At 43.7% G+C, this 26,308-nt stretch overlaps 1 protein-coding gene across 1 annotated transcript in view; it reads right to left on the bottom strand.

Annotated features, from left to right (window-relative positions):
• Positions 1-26,308, bottom strand: part of WDFY2 (WD repeat and FYVE domain containing 2) — a 185,353-nt gene that overhangs the window by 89,399 nt on the left and 69,646 nt on the right. The window contains exon 2 of the mRNA XM_033950251.1: positions 8,062-8,129. Within this exon, the coding sequence (XP_033806142.1) occupies positions 8,062-8,129 (68 nt within the window). The remainder of the gene's footprint in view (positions 1-8,061; positions 8,130-26,308) is intronic.

Consider the following 26,308-nt stretch of genomic DNA (forward strand, 5'->3'; position numbering starts at 1 on the left):
CCCCCCCCCTCACACTTTTAAATTAATAACATGAGACACCATGGCCTTCTACACATAATGAAATCCTCCCCACCCACCCCCAGCTAGTACGAGTTACCTGGTAAAAACACAAAACACAGTTATGATCAAATAATTTTTATTGAGTCATAAGTACAGGAAATACAGCAGAAAACAAAAAAAAACAGCATGTAGCTCAGCTTTTAAAGGATCATACTATAAACATTCTCCCCCTCCTAAAAAACAAACAAACAAAAATCCCACCCAAGGTCCCCCATCCCAGAGTGATAAAATGAAAAGAGAATGACCGAAAATTAAATAAGGGGTAAACATAGAAACATAGAATATGACGGCAGAAAAGGGCTATAGCCCATCAAGTCTGACCACGCTAATGACCCACCCTCAGACTTCACCCCGCTAGAGATCCCACATGCATATCCCATTTCTTTTTAAAATCTAGCACGCTGCTGGCGTTAACCACCTGCAGTGGAAGTTCATTCCAATGATCAACCACCCTTTTGGTGAAGAAATGCTTCCTGGCGTCGCCATGAAATTGCCCACCTTTGATTTTCAGCGGATGGCCTCTTGTGGTCGAAGGTCCTTTAAGAAAGAAGATATCGTCTTCCACCTCGATGCGGCCCGTGATATATTTAAACGTCTCAATCATGTCCCCCCTCTCTCTACGTTCCTCGAGCGAGTATAGCTGCAATACTCGCTCGAGGAACGTAGAGAAAGGGGGGACATGATTTAAAAGCAAGCACCACGCACTGAGGAAATGTCTGAGTCCGCCCAAGTGGAATAGCAGAGGCATCAGAGTCCAGCCATCGCAGGAGAATACACCTTAGGGCTCCCAAGATTAACCATTTAAGAAAGGCACTCATACCTTTTTGTCGAAGGTGGTGAGAAGAATGCAGGTCGAACAGCAAGGTAGGTGAGCGATGAATTGTAATTTTCCAAATGGACTCAGCAAATGTCAAGACTTGGTCCCAAAATGCACAAACGTGAGGACAGGTCCAAAACATGGGGCCCAAACCCGCTTCAGTACTGCCACATCTAGGACAGTCCATGGTCAGGCGAAACTTCGCCAAAATGTGCCCTCTTAGGTGAAAAGTGAAGACGGGACAACAATTTATAATGCAGTTCCCAATACATCATATAAGTGCGCAGTGAGAGTGACTTATTTAAAGCATGCAATACAATGTCATCAGGTAATACACATTGCAGGTCTCGGAACCTGTGATGGTCAAACAAAGGGGTCTCATCTTTCAAATATCTATGGTGGAATTTGAGAGGCACTTTCACCTGGGAGCCATAAGTGTAGGCAGTAGACAAACGGAGTTATAACTGATATCCCCCATCATTCAACAAATTCTTCTTTGAGGATGTGAAGTCTGGCTTCTTGCCAGGATTGGAAAGAATCTCAGTATAAGCTCTGCACCTCTATTTTTGTATCAGACCCAATATTCCCCAATAATGGAGCTATATCCCTTAAAACATGCATAATCAAACTGTGATTTATCACCTCAGGAACAGCACACGATCCTTCCACTGCCAGATGCTTTGTTTAAGGCAGACAGCTGTGTGGCGACTACAGGTTGTGGAAACCACTAGTGCCGAACATTTTTATTTTGGATGATAAAGGCCGCCTTGGTAGCCCTTGCCTCAGAGCCTGCTTTCGATAAGGGCCAGACACTTTGCAAAATAACACACAAGAAGCTTATCGCACCATAACAGCCCTTACCCACCAATGAAAAGACTATGCTATAAATATTACACGGCCTTAGAGTACCAATATACCGTATCTTCTACCGGAACCCTAGAACAAGCTGGACTATTACAAATTCATACATAATACATAATAATGTATGACACTTTCACATAGACAGTGCAAAGTAAAGAAGAAAGCTATAGCAAAGGCCAATAATAATAAACCCAGGGGAGGGAAAAGCCTCAGAAACGGACCCTCCCACTCCACAGTGGTGGTTCAAGGTGTTCAGGCAATAACCTCATTGGCATAAAAAACCTCCCCTGGAATATGAAAAGCTCTGCACGGTGCAATAAAAGCTCAATATGATCAGGAGAAGAAAATTTGTAACTTATCTCCGACTGACGATCGGCACACCAACAGTGGCCGGCGTTTCACAATTCTGCTGCCTCAGGGTGCGACCAATCTAACATGGGACTCGTAAAATGCGTCTCCTTGCACATTAAGATGGCTCCAGATTCATACACAGACATTACATGTTGGAGGAATCCTTCACCTCAGTTACACATGCAGAACATGGACAGACCCTTACTTGATACAAAATAGGAGAACCACAACAAAAACTGATGCAGACAAAAGCTGAGAATGGAGACTCCCAAGAAAGCCAGACTCTATAAGCAATAAAATACTGGTAAAAGAGAAAAAAATGCTAACAACAGTACAAACATTGAAAAGATGTAAATTTCTAAAGTGGACAAATTTCAATCTTTAAAAAGTATTAAATTTAAAAAATATATTTTTTATTGTCTACCTTTGTTGTCCAAGTATTTCATTTTTACAAATTGGGTTGCTCCCAGTATTTCTTCCACTTTCCACGTATTAGAAGTGGAAAAGGCCAATGTGAAAGAGACTCTCTTTGTCTGCTTCCCTTTCATCTTTATATCTGTCTGGCACTGATCCTTATGTTTCTTCTCCTCCCCCACCTTTCTCTTCTTTGCTTTTATATCCACTCCTTTTTGACTTTACCCATCATCTCCCTCTCATCCACCCTGCAAGACTCCCATTGTCCTCTCTGTCTCTCTTCTTCCCAGTTTCCATTTCCTCTTTTTCACCACTTCTATCCTTTGTACACACCCTCACCCTCCTAATCTCCTCACCAGCCCCAGCTCCAACCCTGTTTCTCCTTTCTTTCTTTGCCTCCAGGCCATTTTTCTATCTCATATTACTTTGTATGTTTAACCTGTAATCCATTGCGAGCTCTTCCTCACTATCTATAATTTCCTGTTCTATTCTTAACACACATTTAACTACCCAGTTCTTGCAATTTTTCTTCTGCTTTGTTCTCTTTCTGCCTTTTTAGTCTTCATCAATTTCTGCTCTGCTCCGATCCCTCCTCAGCCCAGGCCTGGCTTAACCTATGGACCAGATGAGGCTCTAGCTAAGGGCACCAATGAAAAAGGGCACCAAATGCCCAGGTCTGTGGCCTCACTAGTCTATACCACCTGGCCCAGATCCCTTAGAGGCAGAGGAAAATAAAGTCTGGATTTGGATCTTTTCCAATTGCAGAGACATGGAACAACCTCCCACTCCCCAGCGATCCAGTTTCTTCCTTGTCCACTGAAACCCCTGCCTCTGGATGTACCTTTTTGAAACTATTTTTAATGCTTGGCGGGGCAGCCAGTAGCTGGCAGCACAGTGACAATGCATATGAGTTGTTGACGCCCTTCCCACTGCCTTCACTTTGACAGCTCCCACCTATGCAGAAACAGGAAGTTGTCAGAGTAAAGGCTGTAGGGAGGGAGCCAACAATGCACATGCATCGCTGTTAGGCTGCCGGCTGCAGCTCAAAGCATTAAAAATACTTTCAAAAAGGTACATCCAGGGGCAGAGGCTTGAGAGGACAAGGGAGAAGCTGGATCGCTGGGTTGCAGGAAGGGCATCGGTGTCTTTGCAACGGAGAGGAAGCGCCAAGAATTTTTAAAAAAACTTTTTCAACCGGGGTAGAGGTCAGGTCCAAGTCCAAGTTCTGAAAGGCCAAAAGAGATGCCAGTTTGTCAGCTCTAGAGGTAACAGGGAGCAGAGATGTAGGATCATGGTGGGAAGGGAGAGAGGAAATTTGCTAGAGGGTGGGAGGAAAGAGAAATGCTGGACCATTAGGAAGGAAAGAAGGAGAAGAAGGTTTGTTGGAACATTAGGAAGAAAGGGAAGGGATAAGGAGATATGTTGGACCATTGGGGTAGGAAGAAAAAGGAGAATTTACATATATTGGACCACTGAGGAGGGGAGGGGCTGGGCCAGGAAGGTAGAGTGTTGAAAGTAAATAATATTCCAGAGTACTGAGGCAGGAAAAAGTAGAGGAGAAAATATTTGGGGGGCTGGGGGAGTAAAGCTGTGAAAAAATAACTAAAATATTTAGGGGGAGGGGCAAAAGCTTAAAAAAGAAAGCTGGAGGAACAAAAGCTAGCAAGAGGAGAAAATATTCCCTAATAACATCCAGTTTGTCCTATTCCCCTTCCCCTCTTAGTCATATTCAGCTTCTGCTGTGCTCCCCACTACCACTCCTAGTCACATCCATCTACTTCCTTATCCCTCAATCATAGCCAGCTTCTGCACTGTTCCCTCTCCTGACCCTCCCTCCACCAGCCATCACATTCAGCTACTGCTCTACTCTCCACATCCCCAAATTCCATCCAGCTTCTGTCCTGTTCCGCTCCCCCCCTTAATATTCCCATCCAGCTTATACCTTGCTCCCTCTCTCCCAGGGCCCATTCAACCTAACTTTCTGCAATCAGATTGCATAGCAGCTCCATCTTCTCATCAGGACCTGTCCATGTGATTTCTGTGCTATTCCTTGAACTGTAGGGCTCTGTGTTTATTGAGCACAGTTCAAATGTCATCTGTTTCTGCTGTGGATAAGCACACCCGGATAAATTGCCTCTACATGTAACATCTTATGAACTCCAGAGAGAATCTCTTTGGCACAATGCAAGAACCACGGCTAGTGTTAGCCATACATCTGAAAGACCGAGATGATACTCTACATACCCTGGCTTAACAGGCGATAGAGGCTGAGTGTGGTGCTATGAACTATGGTGGTTTCAGCTCAAAGAAGAGGTTTTGTAACTAAAAATGTTGGTGCTTGTAACTAAGGAGGCATAATCCCTGACGAAACTAGAAGTAAAACGGTTGGGCAGCCGTCGGGCGCAAAGATAAGTGCCTTTCCTTTACAGCACTATACAGCACTTTTACAGCACTGTATGTACTTTATAATTTATGCAGAGCCTGTTGAAAACTAACAAAAAGATTTATTGCACATGCTATTTGCTAAGACCATTGACGAAACACCACCCCAGTAAGGGCACGAACAAAATTAAAAAGTAGTGCCTTGGGTGTTTGAGGTCTAGCAAGAAATCCACTTATTGTAGATTTGTCCTCACTATCTGGTCATTGACAGGTGTCAAATTCAAAACCTTGTTTCTAAACCGTGAGGGAGAAAAAAAAGCCTCAAATTAATGTTCCTGATTGCCATAAGTGGATATGTGCATGGTATATTTTGGATTTGTTTCTCCCCTGAAGCAGCTAACTGTATTGGCAAAACAGAGTCGCTTGTTGGGAACTGTGAGCTTTGGAACAACGTATAAGCAGAAACCATGCTAGATGATTGGAGATAATTTCCATTTTTTTTTTTTAATATCAGTCCTTGTCTGTGTACCTGACTGGCAGTTTTTCATTTTTAAATCCTGTTTATAGTGAGTGGGAATTTTTTTGGGCTGTGATAAATGACAGCAGCTGAAGTGGAAATACTGAATCGTGCTGCTACGTTAATTTAAGGCTTTCTCCCCTCACGGTTTAGAAAAAAGGTTTTAAATGTGACGCCCGTCAGTGACCACAATATAACAACCTATTTAGAAATATTTTATTAGCATATTTGTTGTCATCCTTTTTTGTTATGTGCAAAAATAACCCATTTGTAGATGCTACCCCTGAAAGAAATCTTTACTACCCACATGACATAAAAGACATCTTAAAGACAAACAAGACTTGTCAAGCTAAGAACAGAAGCCAGAAGTGAAATAAAAAATGGCTTGAAGAAAATATATCAGCACCCAGTGGCGTACCTAGGGGGGGTGCCCCGGGTGCATGCCCCAAGGGGGTGCACAAGACAGAGCTGAACGGGGACGACGGGAGACCCGCGGGGTTAAATACAACTCGAGCCGCGAGCCTCGTCTTCTGTTCCTACCTGCCCTGCTGCGCACACCTAGCCGACCGGAAGTCTTCCCCGATGTCAGCGCTGATATCAGAGGGCAGGCTTTGCTTAAGCCCTCCCTCAGACGTCAGCGCCGACATCGGGGAAGACTTCCGGTCGGCTATGTGTGCGCGGCAGGGCAGGTAGGAACAGAAGACGAGCCTCGCGGCTCGAGTTGTATTTGGCTGAGAAAGTTGCTAAGATGAGGGCTGCTGAAAGGTGACAAAGGGGGGGGGTCAGGGTGGTAGGAAATCATGCTGAAGGGTGACAATGGGGGGTCAGGGTGGTAGGGAATCATGCTGAAGGGTGACAAAGGGGGTCAGGGTAGTATGGATGCGTGGTGGAGGGAGAGAAAGGCAGATGCTGATGGAATTGCAGGGAAAGAGACATAAGGGGGAACAATACTGCATGGAATTGGGTTGTAGGGAGCGAAAGGGGGCAGATGCTGATGGAAGTGGGGGGAAAGAGAGAGAAGGGGCAGATGATGGAAGGAGAGGATAAATAAAAGGAGGGCACATGATGGGGGTAAAAGGATTGAGTTAGGGAAATACTGGAGGGGCTGAAGGAAAGAGTTGGTGAGCTGTAGGTAGACAGTAAAAAAGGAAATTTATGAGAGGGTAGTAAGAACGTAATCTAGATGGATGCAAAAAAATAAATTGAAAAGGAAAATGAGGGAAGAAAGGGATTGCAGGAGAGAGGTATGGGAGAGGGAAGGAGAGGAGAGAGATGCCAGACCAATGGGGGTGAAAGGAGAGATGGAAGGAGGAGGCATACAGTTTCTGGAAGGGGCATCGAAGGAGAGAAGATGCCATATAGGGGCAGAGAGATGGCAGACAGTGGATGGAAGGAAGAGAGTAACAAGAAGATGAGGAAAGCAGAAACCAGAGAAGACAAAGGTAGAAAAAAATTTTCTATTTATTTATTGCTTTAGGAGACATGTGTCACTGTTTCTGTGATGTTGCATTGTATGCAGAGTCCAGCTTCTTGCTGGTTCAATTTAACCTTTGTCTATGTATTTCTATTTTATCCCCCCTTTTACAAAACTGTGGAGCGTTTTTTAGCGCCAGCCGTGGTGGTAGCAGCTCTGATGCCCAGAATTCTATGAACGTCAGAGCTGTTACCACCGTGGCTAAAATCCACACTACAGTTTTGTAAAAGGGGGAGGGGTTAGTTTGTAATGACATATTCCATACTAGGCAAAGGTGTTTTCTGTGTTCTGTGTGTTCGAAAGACATGGTTTTCTGTTAGGATTGATGGTGTACGATTGATCTGTACTAGTCTGGCTTGTTTAGTTTTACAATGGGTGTATTGATGTTGTACTGCTTACTGCATATGTAAGATGCTGCCTTTTCCTAGGTACTCATGTGTGACGCGTGGATTGTTACTAAAAATCATGTTTTTTGTACAGATGGGGGGGGGGTGCCAAAAAATGATGGGCCCCGGGTGTCACATATGCTAGGTACGCCACTGTCAGCACCCATGAAAGATGAACTATATATGCTATAAAGAAAAAAGCAAATTATGCCAATATCTGAAGGGTAAACAAAAATTAGGAAAACCCAGCAGTTTGGCTCTAAATTTTAAAATTGTTGTAGGTATTTAGTTTATACAGGACAGTGCTCTATTTCACAGACTGGCAAATAGGAACAGAGCAGTTTAAATGGATAATGTTTTTCAAGTATCTGAAGCCAGGACTAGCCTTAGCATTGAGCGATTGTATTTTTCAGACACAGCTCCATTTCTGCGTCCTGCTTTTTGGCCTCCACCTCCATAAGGCCTCATATCCCAATTCAGGCCCTTCCAGCCTGAAAAAGCATTTTTTAAAAAGCTAGTACTATACCAAGCTAACCTCTCCCTTTACAACGCCACGCTAACAGCGCAGACGCTCATAGGAATTCTATGAGCGTCAGAGCTGCTACCGCAGCGGCCGGCGCTAATAACGCTAGCATGGCTTTGTAAAGGAGGGGGTAAATTAGTGGGAATGTTCCAATATGGAAACAAAGTGTCACTGCAAACATGGTCCAAGTAAAACACATTTCTCGCATATAAAAATAATGCATTGTATTTATATCCAAACCTCTTAAAAGTATATAAGGTTTCCAGAAAAACTTACAAGGCATACAATGATATATACTAGGCCAGTACTGCCCGCCATCTCTCTTCATCCATACACGTACTGTCCTAAAGGGGAAAACCACAAAAACAGCTTGTTTACTTCTCAAGGAAAACCTGAAGGAACAAATATTTGTTGAGAAAGTGTCAACATTCATTTCTCAGAACTTAAACTAATCAGTTAATGGTTAAGTTCTTACTTTTACTAAGGTGCGCTAACCGATTAGCGCGTGCTAATCGATTTAGCGCACGCTAAATGCTAGTGCGTGCACGTTAGTCTATGGACGCGTTAGCATTTAGCGCGCGCTAAACGGTTAGTGCACCTTAGTAAAAGAGGGGGGGTCAAGTTTAACGTGTTTATTTTTAAAACCTGTTTCTTGCAAATCCCACAAAATAAATCAAGAGTGCTAAATTTAAGAGCTTTTACTATGATGTCAGAGAAGAGGGAGGGGGTGCTGGCAAGTGGCAACCACCTTCTGGTCTCTTTCTAGAAAAACAAAATGAAAAGGAATAATCAGCTTAAATAAAACCAAAACATGCCTGCATCATGCGAGTACGTTGTCCGTTTCCCGCACTTTTATGTATGTTAATTTTATTTTGGTCTTTTCCCTTTACAGAATAGATTTGGCTCTCTGTAAGCCTTGGTGAATTTTCAGAATTAAAGTACCGTAGGTCTGTACTTTTGTTCTGAAAATAAACCTTGGAAATTTAGATACTTGCATTTACATCTGCACACAAATTTTGAAGGTTACTATACATGTTTATGTTAAGTATATTCATATGCAAGCCCCCTCCTCCCCCACCCTTAGGAATATCCTTTATTTAGGCTATTTTTATACATACACTTTGGATTTGATTCTATAAACGGCGCCAAACTTGTAAGCGCCACGCGGCATAGTTGTCAATCAACCATGTGGCGCCATTAATAGAATCATGCCTAGCAGCGCCTAAGCAGGCTTAGGCATTGCTAGGTGCCATTAATTTTGGTCAGGATTTTCCTGATATAACTTACCGGTGCCTAACATAGACACTTAGGGCTCTTTTTACAAAGGCGCGTTAGCGGTTTAACAGGCACGCTAAACCGCCGGCTGCGCTAGCCGCTACCACCTCCTCTTGAGCAGGCGGTAGTTTTTCGGCCAGCGCAGGGGTTAGCGCATGATTAAAAGTCGCTAACGTGGCTTCATAAAAGGAGCCATTAGTGATGCCTAAGTCAACCACGCCTTTTCTCTCCCCATAACCAAGCCTATTTTTCAGTTAGCCTATTTTTCATTTAGGTGCTGTGCGCTATTCTATGTGAAACTTAATTGGTTTCACATTTTTAAAATTGGTTTTAATGCTGTGGTCAATTACCACACCAATTAAAAACCAATTAAGTTCCATGCTGAATTCAGTTAGGCGTCCTCAATTAGGGTGTCATTTATAGAATTTCCCCCTTTATGCATACATCCTCTTAAAGAAGCTCACGCATTAGGTTTACAGTTAAACAGCTGCTTTGGAGAAAAGAGAAGGGAAGTCATTTTAGAAAAGCTTTTCTGCACGTTACACTTCTAACATACAGTAAGGCAGGGGTAGGGAACTCCGGTCCTCGAGAGCCGTAATCCAGTCGGGGGTTTCAGGATTTCCCCAATGAATATGCATTGAAAGGAGTGCATGCAAATAGATCTCATGCATATTCATTGGGGAAATCCTGAAACCCCCGACTGGATTACGGCTCTCGAGGACCGGAGTTCCCTACCCCTGCAGTAAGGTAAAGAGGGGCCTCTCTGAAAATTGTGCAGCTGTATATGCATATTTAAGTAAGCTAATGCATACACAAGTACATACAGTGCATAGGGGTTCCTGAGCACAGAGCTTTGATGTACTCAGTATATGCACGCACCTTGGATCAACTTCATATTAGTGCATCTGAATCCGTGTATAATAAAATAGGCTTCCAGGACTATCACCTAAGGCACATACATGTAAATGTTGCCTTTGTAAATCAGTAGCAAAAATTACTCGGATGTGTGAAAAATCAATAATGTAGTGAAACACACTTTCACAAGAGAAAAGAGATGAGCAATGTCATATATAAATGTAGGCAGTACTGCTTCAGTTCAAAGGGGTGTATTTCAGAAAAATGGAGGAAAAGCCTCAGACAAATGCCCTCCCACCACCACAATGGTGGATAAAGGTGGTTGGGTGGTAACCTCACTGGCAAAAACCTCCGTTGCACTCCCAAGTTAGAAAACTATAAGCAGGGCTGTCTATGCATGGTTGATAGAAGAAAAAAAGCTTTCAACTTATCTCTGTTGATCGGTACACCAACGGTGGCCAGCGTTTCACTAACTTGTTGCCTCAGAGTGTATCACAGTCCGATCAAACTTTTAAACGGGACGCCGTAACATGTCTCCTGATCAAAAAGAGGTTTTTGCCAGTGAGGTTACCACCCAACCACCTTTATCCACCATTGTGGTGGTGGGAGGGCATTTGTCTGAGGCTTTTCCTCCATTTTTCTGAAATACACCCCTTTGAACTGAAGCAGTACTGCCTACATTTATATATGACATTGCCTTTGTAAATCAGGACATGAACAAATGCAAAACCAGCCCAAAAAAATGGAATAAGGAGACTTATTATGATGACCTGACACAGCCCTTGTTTCAGCTCAAAGCCTGCATCAGGCGTCTATGATATTGTATGTCCCCTCTCACTTCTGGTATGTCAGGAGCAGCAGTCTCATTAAAAGAACTTTTTAAGATCACTTGAATTCAAACATTTGCTCACATGCAATAACATAACATAACTTTATTCTTCTATACCGCCATGCCCAAAAAGATTTCTAGGCGGTTTACGCCAAAGAAAGCTGGTCAATCAGTGAAATACAGAAATGATATAGAAATACAAAGTGTTTCATAAAAGGACACAAAATACAAACATTTAGTTAAAATACAATTTTTAGTAATGATGACCTGTGTTAGGAGATGAATTTATCAAACGGCGGCGTCTTAATTGCTTTCCGAAAAAAGCAGTAAGACGACATAGCTTGACAAATGCACTTGCACAGACTGCACCCAGCGAAACATGGCTTCATGTCAGATGATGGTCTCCATGCTTGTTCCAAGTGAAAATGATCTGCCTCTGATGTGAAGATAAGAACAAATACTTACATTTTGTATTGATGAGTTTAAAAGTATTTAAAATGTTATAAAACTGATGCAGACGGCACAGTGCGCAGCGGCCGCTAAGAAGGCAAACAGAATGCTAGGCATAATCAAGAAGGATATTACAACCAGAATGAAAGAAGTTATCCTGCCATTGTATCGGGCGATGGTGCGTCTGCATCTGGAGTACTGCGTCCAATATTGGCCGCCGTACCTTAAGAAGGACATGGCGTTACTCGAGAGGGTTCAGAGGAGAGCGACGCGTCTGATAAAGGGGATGGAAAACCTTTCATACGCTGAGAGATTGGAGAAACTGGGTCTCTTCCCTGGAGAAGAGGAGACTTAGAGGGGATATGATAGAGACTTATAAGATCATGAAGGGCATAGAGAGAGTAGAGAGGGACAGATTCTTCAAACTTTCGAATAATAAAAGAACAAGAGGGCATCCGGAAAAGTTGAAAGGGGACAGATTTAAAACAAATGCTAGGAAGTTTTTCTTCACTCAACGTGTGGTGGATACCTGGAATGTGCTTCCAGAGGGCGTAATAGGACAGAGTACGGTACTGGGGTTTAAGAAAGGATTGGACAATTTCCTGCTGGAAAAGGGGATAGAGGGGTATAGATAGAAGATTACTGCACAGGTCCTGAACCTGTTGGGGCCGCCGCGTGAGCGGACTGCTGGGCACGAAGGACCTCAGGTCTGACCCAGCGGAGGTATTGCTTATGTTCTTATATGAAAATCTTGGATTGATGACAATTATAGTGCTGAATGCCAGGTTGAAAAAAAGTTCCTTTAACCTAAGCTGCACTTCTGACGCTGCGACATATAAGCAATTTCTTTTGTTTTCTGGTGGGATGATTACATTGTGTTGATATATATCCCTTATCTCCCAGGTATTACTAAGGTCCTTTTACTAAGGCACGCTAGCCAATTTAACGCATGCTAAACGCTAACACGTCCATAGAATATACTGGACATGTTAGCATTTAGCACGCTCTAAATCGGCTAGCGCACCTTAATAAAAGAGGTGGTAAATGTCTTTTGTGTCAATTTGAGGAGTTTGAAAGGACTGATGATGACACAAATTCACCCTTTACAAAACAGATAAAAAATCACATCTCATTTTTAAAGCTTTCTGTTAAAAAAAAAAATTCCCCTTAAGATGTTTACCAAATCTGACCTTTTCACAGCCTAAGAATTCTTAACTGCTTGATGTAACAGATTTTAAAATGCTTCCATCAGTGGCAGACATTGTACTTTATACACAGTACTGTACTTGAACTATGGATATTAATCTTCAATAAATATTATGCTTCTTGACCAGCAGAGGTCACTGCAACTGTAAACTATAGACTTCTCTAGCTGAAGAAAGAATTTTGCTCAAATACTGTTAGCTCTGCACATTAGAATGTTAAGGTATTGCACAATCTCTAAATTAACCCCCCACCCACCATCTTTTCCTGTGTTCATCTAGTTAAGCATCAGCTAGAAAATTCTGAGGCAATCAGAAGCGAAAGTAATAGGCTAGCTAGACTGAGCTAAAACCAACATTAGATCTCTGTATCTGCAGAACCCCCCTAATTTGATTTATTTCAATCTTCTTCCTACTATAGATTCTCTGTTTTATCCAATAGTTTTCTGAATTCGATTGCTGATTTTTTATCACCTTCTCTGGAAAGGCATATTAGGCATCAACAATCTTTAAAAAAAAAAACCAAAACCCAAATACAAAAAACATTTCCTGCTGTTAGTGAATCTTCCCTTTCAGAGCTTCATATCATGACCTCTAGCCCTTTATTGGAACTTTCTTTCCAAGAAAACAGGGTTGTTTCTTTTGCATTAATGCCTTTCTTCTATTTAAATGTCTTATCATATCTTCTTCTCCCTTAGGATATACAAGTTTAGAGCCCTTAATCTCATTGCATACAGATTTTGGTGCAGGAGTGATGAGTATGTAAGAATCATGTGCCATTCAAGAAGCTATTAAAAACACAATTCGTTGATGCCTCTTTGTAACTTGTGTGGTGTTTGAATGTTCCAGGTTTGGGTGGTCCTCTATTTTAAGGGAAGATTAAGATAGAATGATTTGAATTTATGTTGTATTTTACAATGTTTCATTCATTATTTATTTGTTGTGTATTATTTGCTATGACTTTTTATAATTTGTGCATTTATGATTTATGTGCTCCGCTTAGATTTAAGCGGTTTATAAATTTTAAAAGTAAATAAATAAAATAATTCTGGTTGGGTTTTTTTCTGAATCGTCTGCAGCCTCTGTTCCCAGGCCCATTTCTGGCATCTGATGAAAAATGACCTTGTCTGCCAGCAGTTTGTATAGCTCTTTGCTCCTTCGTTATGGATGCCTTTATTGCCAATGATTATACATTGAGCCGCTAAACCTCTGGAAGTCATCCAGTAAGTGGAGTCTTTGAAGCTTGATGGACCTGCGTAACATCCTTAGATAGCACAGCCAGGGAGATCATTCTGTAAAGCCCAAACACCACATGCAATTGATGGCATGACACATAACGGGACATCTTGCAATAGTAGAATGGAAAGAGACTTGGGAGTTCTGATCGACAAGTCGATGAAGCCGTCTGCACAATGCGCTGCGGCGGCAAAAAGGACGAACAGAATGCTAGGAATGATAAAGAACAGGATCACGAATAAATCGGAGGTCATCTTGCCGCTGTACCGGGCCATGGTGCGCCCTCACCTGGAGTACTGCGTCCAGCACTGGTCGCCGTACATGCAGAAAGACACGGTACTACTCGAAAGGGTCCAGACTAAAATGGTCAAGGGGCTAGAGGAGTTGCCATACAATGAGAGATTGGAGAAACTGGGCCTCTTCTCCCTTGAAAAGAGGAGACATGATCGAAACAGAGAGCGGTGGAGAGCTGGAACGCTCTTCCAGAGTCTGTTGTAGGGGGAAACACCCTCCAGGGTTTCAAGACTAAGCTGGCCAAATTCCTGCTAAACTGGGACGTACACAGGTGAGGCTGGACTCATTTTAGAGCACTGGTCTTTGACCCGGGGGCCACTGCGTGAGCGGACTGCTTGGCACGATGGACCACTGGTCTGACCCAGCAGTGGCAATTCTTAGGTTCTTATGATATCCCTTGAAGTCATTGGCTTTCTTCTTAGCAATAATGAGAAAATCAGCTGCACAAAATCCAACTCAAAATGGCTAAAAGATCCAAAAGGCTAAACAAACAAAATCCCATTAAGAACTTGGAGTTTACTGACCGAGAAGAGGTACAAGCAAAAACAAAAGACCTGTCTGTCCCGGTGGGCTCACAATCAATCTATCAATGGGGAATTAAGTGACTTACCCAGGGTCACAAGGAGCAGAATGGGTTTGAACCCACAACCTTAGGGTGCTGAGGCTGTAGTTTTAACCACTGTGTTTACTCTGAAAATAATGTGCGATAAGTTTATGCAATAGTGCAAAAATGTTTATTATATTTTTCCTGAGCATCCTAGTGTGTTCAGTGCATGTCTCATATCCTAATTATACTGTTATGACCACTTGCTGCTGCCACCTGCTTTAAAATAAATTGCATTTATTTTTCTAATAATTGGCCTTTATCAATTTAATTCAGGATCTTAGGACTTGGATCTAATTACAGGGGAAAAGAAATAAATATAAATACATACATACCTACTAATCCAGAATGCTACATATAAATTCTATTACGCATATTTTGTTCCTCTTGCACTATTCTCCAATAAGAGGCAGGAGCTTTGGGGGCATTCCTGAATAACTCTTTAGGCCCCACAGAGACTCCTGTCCTGGAGAAACTGAGCCGGAATTCTCACACATGACCAGAACAGCTTTGTAGGCTCTTTCACAACTTTCTAGGAAATGTAGACTATGCTGGTGCCATCAGCTGACAATCACCTATGCATGTGACTGTAATGTCTCATTTCATTATTTATAACCCATAAACCCATATATTTCTAAGCAGCTCACAATCTTACATGCACGATAAAAACACAAAAAGAGAATACAGTACAACCCATTAGATAAAAGTGAGCTGGGCTGTGCAAGGCTGTGTTCACATCAGGCTCCTGCAACTTAAATTAAATCACACATTTTTTTAATTTATGTACAACTTAAAATTTTTACAGGCCTCTATTCAGTCTTTGTTGAGGCATCAGTCCTCGGTTTTATCTCTCTCTCTCTTGGCTTAAAGCCCCAGGCCCAGCCTGAGCCCCCAACTTGTTTTGCACTTGCCTGGTTGCTTCTTTGGCACTTGTTCACCACCACCCCCAGTCAGCTACCCATTGGGGTTTTTTTTTCAAGTTGAGGCTCAGTAGGTAAATCAAAGGACCATAATGCTAACAGCCAGCAGGATACTGAAGCAGTCTAGCCCACCCTTAAAGGCAAAAATAGGTCAGGCCAATACTGGGTGTAAATGGAGCACATTACATTAAGTCCATCTCCAGTAAGATCTGCCTGTTCAGCTCCCGCTGTTTGTGATCACAGAACCTGGGAGCACTCAATAGAAAAAAAGGTAGGGACAGGCTCTCTGGCTTTCTCCTCTCTTCAGCTGCATCCACTGAAAAATAAGTAGGCTGTGGCAGCTTCAGTCCATGAACTCAATAGGGGGTGGGGACAGGAAGGCATTGAACTGCTCTCTCCCCGCTCCCCTGCCCCCCAACATAATAGATCACATGTGTCAAAGTCGGTCCTCGAGGGCCAGAATCCATGCAGGTTTTCAGGATTGCCCCAATGAATATGCATTGAAAGCAGTGCATGCACATAGATCTCATGCATATTCATTGGGGAAATCCTGAAAACCCGACTGGATTCCGGCCCTCGAGGACCGACTTTGACACCTGTGTAATAGATGATGTCAAAGACCTGCAACGGTCCATCCAGTTTCTCCTTTATTGTTGTTGTTGGTTTTTTTTTTTAATTGATAAAAAGAAACATAACTTTGACCAAGTGGCTACTTTAAAAATGTGATGACATAAGAACATAAGAATAGCCTTACTGGGACAGAACAATGGTCCATCAAGCCCAGTAGCCCGTTCTCACAGTGACTAATCCAAGTCACTAGTACCTGGCCAAAACCCAAGCAGTAGCAATATTCCATGTTACCAATACAGGGCAAGCAGTGGCTTCCCCCATGTCTTTCTCAATAACAGACTATGGACTTTTCCTCTAGGAATTTGTTCAAACCTTTCTTAAAACCAGCCACGCTATCCGCTCTTACCACATCCTCTGGCAACACGTTCCAGACCTTAACTATTCTCTGAGTGAAAAAAAATTTCCTCCAATTGGTTTTAAAAGTATTTCCCTGTAACTTCATCGAGTCTTTGTAATTTTTGACGGAGTGAAAAACCAATCCACTTGTACCCGTTCTACTCCACTCAGGATTTTGTAGACTTCAATCATATCTCCACTCAGCTGTCTCTTTTCTAAGCTGAAGAGCCCTAACCATTTTAGTCTTTCCTCCGTTTACACCCTCTGCTGTCTGTTAAAATGTTTTAATTTGTATTGTAATATCACTGGAGATAACAATGTGCCATAGTGTGTATTGAATATTTATTTTTACTGCTTTGTCTATTGCCTATGTCCATGTTATTTTTGTGGTACAATGGCTTGAGTGAATTTCTTCAAAAAGATAGTAAATAGACAATAATAAAATTACAGTAAACATGAAGCAGCTTTTTAGAAAATATGTACAGGCAGTCTCCGGTTTAAGAACGCCCAATTTATGTCAAACTCATACTTACGAACAGAGGTCCTGCCTCTTCCTTCCCATGCCAACATGCCCCCTTCTCCTCCCTTCGTTGTTCAACACGCCCCTCGTCTTTCCTTCCATTCAGCGTCACAAATTTGTGCCTCTCATGGGTGTTTTACCTCCTCTGTCAGGCTCTCTCTTCCCAGTCTCACTTTGCAAAGCCGCAGCCGCTGGTTCCTGCAGCTCGTGGCTGACCCGGAAGCCTTCCCTCTGATGTGAAGGAAGACTTCCGGGTCAGCCACGTGCAGGAACCAGTGGCCATGGCTTTGCGAAGTGCAACTGGGAGGAAAGAGCCAGCCAGAGAAGGTAAATACCCATGAGAGGCATGAATTTGCGATGCTGAATGGAGGGAAAGACGAGGGGCGCATTGGGACACTGAAGGGAGGAGAAGGGTCTTATTTTGACAGGGACGAAGGGGGTTGCGTTGGCACAGGAAGGGAGAGGCAGGGTCACGCTGGGACACAGAAGGAAGGGAGGGAGCACAAACTTTGGACAAAGGAGGGAAGGAAGGAGGGAGGGAACATGAACTTGGGACACAAAATGGAGAGGGGGAACATGAACTTCGGACATAGGATGGAAGAATGGAGGGAGTGAGGGAAAGAGATGCTGAGGTGGGGGAATAGAAAGGAAGAATTGTTGGGCATGGGTGTTTAGGGGTGATTCCTGCTTTACCTATTAGTACTCTGCAGGCCTGAAACTTAAGCCAAGAACCATCTTTGCTGCCCTGAAGCATTCTGGATGTGTTTACAAGATCTGTGTGTGTGCAGCCAAGAACATTTACCATCTCTGGATGTCCGTTGTCATATGAATGCTGAGGAGAGCTACTTTCTCATCTAAGGTTATGAACTGGGCCTTATGCTGTTATCTTCTTTGGCACATCTTGCTGTCTACCGAGGATCTTTCACAACACTATTCATTATTCCTCTGTGTACCGTAAAGATGTACTTCGAGCTGAGTCAGTCCAGCGAATGGCCACTAGGATGGTCTCCGGACTCAGGGGTCTCTCATACGAGGAAAGACTGGGCAAGTTGCAGCTCTACTCTCTAGAGGAGCGCAGGGAGAGGGGTGACATGATTGAGACATTTAAGTACGTCACAGGTCGTGTCGAGGTGGAAAACGACATATTCTTTCCTAAGGGACCTTCAGTCACAAGGGGGCACTCGCTCAAACTCAGAGGAGGGAGATTTGGTGGTGACACCAGGAAGTATTTCTTTACAGAAAGGGTGGTGGATCACTGGAACAAACTACCGGTGCAGGTGATCAAGGCCACGAGCGTGCTCGACTTTAAGAATAAATGGGACATCCAGTGGGATCTCTACGTGGGTCGAGCAGCACTCTGACTTAATGGGGTGGGACAGTAGAGTGGGCAGACTTGATGGGCTATAGCCCTTTTCTGCCGTCATCTTTCTATGTTTCTACCCAAAAAGACCCTGCTGATCTGGGTTTGATTGGTCCTCTATGGATCATCTGTGCACGCCCTAAGATTCTGTGTGCTATCCTGAGTTAGACAATTCTGGGCGCTGAGGAAGCTCAGACCTACAACTATATAGCTTCTTTGCACTGCACAGTTTACAATAAGAACTGATAAGAAGACTTTCCCTTGTATGTTCTTGCTCTCAGCTGAGAGCTAGAAAAGCAGAACTGTTCTTTTTGGGAATTAATGAATTTTCTTTGGTTTGCAACGCACAAGAAGGACTGGCAATCATTGGCATTGGCTATACCAGAGGAAAGAGACCTTGTGCTGACAAAACAAAGAATCTCCAACTGCAGTTCTTTCGTAAGGATTGCTGCACACTTGTAGCCTGAAGAAGATTATTCCATCATCAGAAACAGCTGACTGCTGTTGCATCCAAGGGTGAGGCAGGAATTCTCTCTCAGTTTTGCTGGGTTGGGATAGAATCTTGTTTTGTTATGGATCAGGTGCTTTTGGGATCCTTGGTTAGTGCCAAGCTATCATAAGATTTGCTGATTATATTTATCAGGAACCATTATTGTAAGGAATTATACTGTGTGATAATTAGTTATATTTTCTAATTACTTAGTGATTACATAGGTACTAGTTGTGTGCTGACATATATACAGAGATATTTGTGAATAATTAGTTTGTTAGTATTTACAGCTGGCTATAAAAAACATTTTTCTATCTTTATAATAAAATCAGTTTCAGATATTCTAGCCTCCTGTTTATTCTTATAGTGCATAAAGTTGGACCTGGTTAGCAGCCAAGGGTGTATTTCCCTAGGCACGAGTTACAGATGTTTTATCTAATTGTTTTATTACATCTAATTAACTGCTAAAGTGTAGAAGCTCCTCTTACAGGTGTCTGAGTGAGAGGGAAAGAGATTTTGCACATGGGGAAATGAAGAAATAATTGTTGGGCATAGGCAGGGAGAGAGAAATATTGGATGTGGTAATGGGCGAGGCGTGAGGTACAGATGCATGGGGAAGAGAGAGATGAGCGGGAGAAATGTTGGCTGTGCTGGTGGAGAGGGAACAGTGGGAAGGTTGAAGAGCAAAAGTAAGTGTAAATCTATCTTTTCTTTCTATTTAGACTACAGTTCTTTATTTTGAGGACTGTTTCTTTAATGTTCCTTAATGCTTTTATAGAAGTGTACTGTACAGGATCGGAGTTACATACAAATTCAACTTAAGAACAGTTTAAAAAAAACAGAACTCGTTCTTAACCCGGGGATTGCCTGTATAAATCAGAGCAGAGATATCCAGGTGAGGACATCTCAAGTTCCTTTTCTTAAATGGATCTACTGATGTAAAGCTTATTTGAAAATACATAGTGAAATGCATTTTTTTTTAATGTGCCAGTTTCATGCACTAAGTAGACTCTCAGCTATCCAGCACCCATTGGGATTGGTGGATGCCGGATAACTATTTTTGTGGTTGCTTGAGAGTTACAGTAAAAAAAAATAAATAAATAAATAATAATAATAATACTGTAGCATCAGGCAGCTGTTCCTGACAATACCCCTACCTCCCTCTAGCCCCCTAAGCAGCAGATCCAGTCCAGACAACTCCCCTCCCTCCCTCCGGGCCCAAGGCAGCAGTAGCCAATCCTGACAACCCTCTTCCATCCCCTCAGCCCAGAAGCATCAGCAGCAGCCGATCCTGACAACCCCCCTCCCTCACCAAAGCAGTAGTGGCAGCCGGTGAACAGAAGAAGCACCGTAAAGCTGCTTCCAGCCAGCTCTGGCAGAGCCTTTCTTCTGCTGCGTTAGAAGTGACTTCACATATCCATCTATCAGGAAAAAGATGTTCATTCCTCTTCTGAAATAGGGAACATCTATCTTTTAAATCCACCCAAAACATTCCCCCTTGCCATATGGGTCATATTGTCCAGTTTTCCTGCTCTAGCCGCTTCACATTTGTATAAAGAGAGACATACAGAGTAGAGAGTTGCGCAGGGACAGAAATCCCACCCGTCCCCACCCGTCCCCGTGAGGACTCCCACCCGTCCCCACCCGTCCCCGCGAGGAATCTCTCCGTCCCCACCCGTCCCCGCGAGGAATCCCCTACGTCCCCGCAAGGAATCCCCTACGTCCCCGCGAGGAATCCCCTACGTCCCCGCCCATCCCTATAAACTACAGAAATAGTTATTTCATTTAATTATGCTACTGAATTAAAGGCTCTGGTAGAAACCCATTTAAAAATAAGCAAAAAGACTTTATTAATTTGGAAATATTAATTGGGAAGAATACATACTTTGTAAACGGGTTTCTACCAGATCCTCTAATGTTTATAAATTTTTATCAACACAACTAATATACTACTTTATCCTTAAGCAAAAAAAATAATTTTTTTCCTACCTTTATTGCCTGGTTTCTGCTTTCTTCATGTTCTCATTCAATTCCTTCCATCCACTGCCTCTCTTCTCTCTGTGTCTTCCATTTGCTCTTTTACTGTGCCTCTCCCTTTCTCCCCCCTCCCAAATTGGTCTGGCACCCATCTTTTTCCCTCCGCTCCCCCCATAGTCTGGCACCTCTGTCTTCTTCCCTGCCAGCGTCTTCTTCCCATTCCCTCTTCCCCATTTCCTTTCAGTGTCCTTCTCCCCCACCATCTTCCCCATGTCCTGTCAGGCAGCATCCTTCTCCCCCCTCTGCCTTCCCCATGTCCTTTCAGCGTCCTTTCTCCCCTCTGTCTTCCCCATGTCCTTTCAGCGTCCTTCTCCCCCCTGTCTTCCCCGTGTCCTTTCAGATGCCTTCTCCCCCCTCTGTCTTCCCCATGTCCTTTCAGCTGCCTTCTCCACCCCTGTTTTCCCCATGTCCTTTCAGTGGCATTCTCCACCCCTTTGTCTTCCCCAGTGCTTTCAGGGTCCTTCCCCCCCCTCCTCCCGTTTACCCCATGTCCTTTCAGTGGCATTCTCCACCCCTTTGTCTTCCCCAGTGCTTTCAGGGTCCTTCCCCCCTCTCCTCCCGTTTACCCCATGTCCTTTCAGCGTTCTTTTCCACCCCTTTGTCTTCCCCAGTGCTTTCAGCGGCCTTCTCCCCCCTTAAGCGTCTTTTCTTCTCCACTCCACCTTTCCTCCCTCCCTGCCTCCACCTTTGTGGCGCTTTTGCACCCGACTGACAACAGAACAGGCCCGGTCGGACAAATCTCCCTGTCCTGTAGCTGCGAATTTAAATTACCTTCTTACAGCAGCTGGAGTAGTGAAGCTGCTGTAAGAGGTAATTTAGATTCGCGGCTACAGGGCAGGGAGATTTGTCGGCCGGGCCTGTTGTCGGTCGATTGGGGGACCTGACCGGCTGTGCACATTCTCCGGGGCGGACCGCCCCCTCCCCCCTCTTTCGTACGCCATTGCCTTCTCCCTATCTGCCCTGCCGCACACAGCCGACCGGAAGTCTTCCTGATGTCAGCGCTGACGTCGGAGGAAGGGAGGGCTTTGCTTAAGCCCTCCCTCCGACGTCAGCGCTGACATCGGGAAGATTTCCGTTCGGCTGTGTGCTGCGACAGGGCAGGTAAGGAGAAGGAGACTACCCTCGCGGCTCGAGTGCACTGCGATCCAACCCCGCAGGAACCCCCGCGACCCTCGGAGGCGTCCCCACGGGATCCCCGCGACCCTAGGGGGCGTCCCCACGGGATCCCCGTGACCCTAGGGGGCGTCCCCACGGGATCCCCATGACCCAAAGGGGGAACCCGCGGGATCACCGCGGGTCCCGCGGGATTCCCGTCATCCCCGTTTCCGTGCAGCTCTCTAAATGGGAGCCCGAGACCGAGTGTCGAGGGCGAAATATAATACGGGGCTGGTGAGCCTCCGCATGGCGCGTCGGTGGGGCGGTCGGGGGGGCGGAAACAAATTGTAAAATGTGCGTGTTGGCTGATTGGCTGGGGAAAAGGCAAAAGCCGTTTTCAAATGGGATTGGCTAGGAATCGGCGCGCTTGTGGGGTGAGGTTATAAAAGGGGGTGGGCCTTGGAGGACTCAATAACGGATAACGGGGCATGAGGGTCATGCCACCCCTCTGACCCTTGTTGAAGTGGCAGGGTCGAGGGCACAGAATGTTTTGGTTTTTGGTAGCTCGGAGAGAGCCCTTGTTATGTTCAATTAAAGTTGTAATGGAATTATATTATGTTAATTCACTATTAATAAACTGAGCTGCGGCTAATTACCAAATACAGAGTTGGTTGTTCTTGTAATAGGTAGGATGAGGGTCAGGGGACCTAGGTTAGGGGTTATGGGGGGGGGAACAGGGGAGCTCATCCAGATCCAGTTATTATACAGAGTTCTATCGTAAGTGTTCCTTTAATTAGGATGAGTCCAATCCAATCTAATCTTTAGTTTTATATACCGAACCCTCCCTCAAAATGGGCTCGAGTTGGTTAACAAGATTTCCTTTTTGTAAGTATACATGGTAAAGCAGTTTTGTAGTATGGTAAAGCAACTGTGAATAAATTAACAAGTGTTGTTCACTTTCTGATTATGTCCAAATGTGGATCTCAAAATAAGTTGTGGATACATAAGAGAAGATATGATTTGGAGAGCTGCCCATCTTACAGCAGACAATCAAAAGGTTTATGAATTCCTGCAGTAGAGTAAAAGATGGCCTAGACTGGCCTACTATGCCTACATCTGCCTGACATTGCATACCAACACAACTCTGAGCAAGTTTTTCCTTCATGCCTTTTAAATTCAGATTCATGTGCCTAAAGGCAAACACTACTGCTTTCTGGTTCCTGTACTTCTGTTTGTCATATTTCAATTTAGCAAAATATTTTTCACACCTTCTGAATTCTGCTGTTCTGTAGACACAAATTTTTTAAAAGCTCTTCTGAAATCTATACATTACCTCCCCTCTGCATTCTCAAGTTTGAGAGAAAAACAAATGTTTTCCGCTGTTAGCCTAATTAATTTAGTTCAGTGATGTTTGAACATTATAACAGCCATAGGTAGCAATGCATAAAATAGCCACTGCTTACAATCTGGCCATAACAGAGACAGGTTTTCAGTTTAACTGTGAGGCCATGACCCAGTAGAACCAAACCTGAAAAACGAGGAGGTCCTTTAACACTATACAAGAAAAAAAAAAAAAAAAAGGATAAAAATAATTTTAAACACCATCCAGGATGGTGTGTTGATGTCTCTCCAGAATCTGGATCTACACAAAAGAGCATTGTCTAGGTTTGATAGAGATAGCCAAGAAGGAAACACATGTGCAAGCTATTACTGGGTTCTCTAGAATGTTTTCATACATTCCCATCACAAATCAGTTAGCAGATGAACTGGCAATGTCCTAAATCTCCTGGTGCAACAGAAAATCAGGATTCCTATTCTTCTGCAGCAAATATAAGGAAGTGTACTATAGGATTTTTTTAATGAGAATATCAGCAAGAAGGAACACTGCTAAATCACTTAACATATGTGATACTAGATAGATCAGGTTTATTTTTAGAAATGGTGTGGCAGTCATGTTAGTCCACTCAAAGATTATTTAGAAATAAAAAGAAACAAAACAAAAAGATTCTAAGTGATAACTTTTTTATTGGACTAACCAAAGCATAGAAATCTGACACTATGTACAGAGGTCCTCAGACATAAAACATAAGAAATGTTATGCTGGGTTAGATCAAACATAGAAACATGATGCAGATAAAGGCCAAATGGCCCATCTAATCTGCCCATCCGCAGTAACCATTATCTCTTTCTCTCTCTGAGAGATCCCATGTGCCTATCCCAGGCCCTTTTGAATTCAGACACAGTCTGTCTCCACCACCTCTTCTGGGAGACTGTTCCATGCATCTACCACCCTTTCTGTAAAAAAGTATTTCCTTAGATTACTCCGGAGCCTATCACCTCTTAACTTCTTCCTATGCCCTCTCATTGCAGAGCTTCCTTTCAAATGAAAGAGACTCGACTCATGTGCATTTACATTACGTAGGTATTTAAACATCTCTATCATATCTTCCCTCTCCCACCTTGCCTCCAAAGTATACAGATTGAGATAAGAACATAAGAATTGCCGCTGCTGGGTCAGACCAATGGTCCATCGTGCCCAACAGTCCACTCCCGCCGCGGCCCCTAGGTCAAAGGCCAGTGCCCTAACTGAGACCAGCCCTACCTGCATACATTCTGGTTCAACAGGAACTTATCTAACTTTGTCTTCAATCGCTGGAGGGTGTTTTCCCCTATAACAGCCCCCGGAAAAGCATTCCAGTTTTCCACTACTCTCTAGGTGAAGAACTTCCTTACGTTTGTACGGAATCTATCCCCTTTCAACTTTAGAGAGTGCCCTCTCGTTCTCCCTACTTTGGAGAGGGTGAACAATCTGTCTTTATCTGCTAAGTCTATTCTCTTCAGTATTGAATGTTTCGATCATGTCCCCTCTCAGTCTCCTCTTTTCAAGGGAGAAGAGGCCCAGTTTCTCCAATCTCTCACTGTACGGCAACTCCTCCAGCCTCTTAACCATTTTAGTTGCTCTTCTCTGGACCCTTTCGAGTAGTACCGTGTCCTTCTTCATGTATGGTGACCAGTGCTGGATGCAGTACTCCAGGTGAGGGCGCACCATGGCCCGGTACAGCGGCAAGATAACCTTCTCCGATCTGTTCGTGATCCCCTTCTTTATCATTCCTAGCATTCTGCCCGGCTAATTTAGGTGAGCGCTCGGCTGTCATCTTGCATCCGCACCACCAGCATCAAAGCCGCGCTCCAATCCTCTTCCCTGTCCCTACTCCAGGGGTGTCCAATCCGCAGCTCAACAAGGAGTTTTGTGCGGCCCAGCTTCTCCCTCCCTCTGGCGGGTGGTTTTCTGGCCGGCTCCCTTCTGCAGTCGGCTGCAGGTGGCGTTGGCTCCTCACGCGCGATCTGTGGCTGTGTCAGAAGCGTTCCCTCTGACTTCACTACATACACCTTATGACGAAGACTATGCACCATTTTAGTAGCTTTCCTCTGGACTATCTTTTTATATCCAGTATTATGTTTCCAACTGTGGCCATGGTCAACTACCTGACAGGACCCAGAGAGATTGATCCAGTCCTTGTTGTTTACACCCAGGGGTCGACTTGGCTAATAGTTTATTGACCTTTTTCCAGAATTTGTGAACCCTTTTTTAAACCCAGCAAACTGTTTTCATTCACCACATCTTCCAGCAAAAATTCTACAGCTTAACTGTGTGGTGTGTAAGTAGGTTAATCTGGCCTAAGCGCGCACTAATCATGTGTGAAAGGTACTTTTAAAACTAATTGGAGGAAGTACTACATTTGTTGCTCCTGTAGAAATCTGCGCAAAAAGAAAAATTCTGCAAGCTTATTTGTCAAAATTTAAATAATATTTTTGCTAATTATTATTCATATTCCATTTAAACATTCAAAATAAAATGCTTTTTTCTACCTTTATCTGGACATTTTATTTTTCTATTATATTGGTTCTGGTTTCTCTTTTTCTTGTTTTCCTATCTGTTCTCTGTTAATTCTCCTTCAAGCGGCTGCTGTCCATTTGTAATTTCTCCTCTATCCTGACTATATCTCTGACATACTGATCATTCCTTTTTTGTTCTTTCCTGTCTCTTTCCCACCCTTCTCCTCTTTTTCACTTTCAGCTATCAAATGTCCACCTTCTCTCTCATTATCCATCTCATTCCTTCCTCAGTCTTCCATTTCCTTTCAGTTTTAACATGACCATATTTCTACCCTTTGTAATAACTGTCCTCACATTTGTTTCCTTGCCACCCCCTCATCCCTCTCCTGGCCTCTCCCTCAGGGTTCTACCATTCTCAGCATCTTCCTTCCTCCACCCTTATAGCCCAGCATCTGCTCCCTTTTCCTTCCTTCCCCACCCTCATGGCCCGAGATCTCTCTGTCCCTTCTCTCTTCCTTTCTGCAATTTCCTCCTGGAAAGAAACTGACAAAAA

This window comes from Geotrypetes seraphini, chromosome 6 (genome assembly GCF_902459505.1).
Source record: "Geotrypetes seraphini chromosome 6, aGeoSer1.1, whole genome shotgun sequence".
Classification (NCBI taxonomy): domain Eukaryota; kingdom Metazoa; phylum Chordata; class Amphibia; order Gymnophiona; family Dermophiidae; genus Geotrypetes; species Geotrypetes seraphini.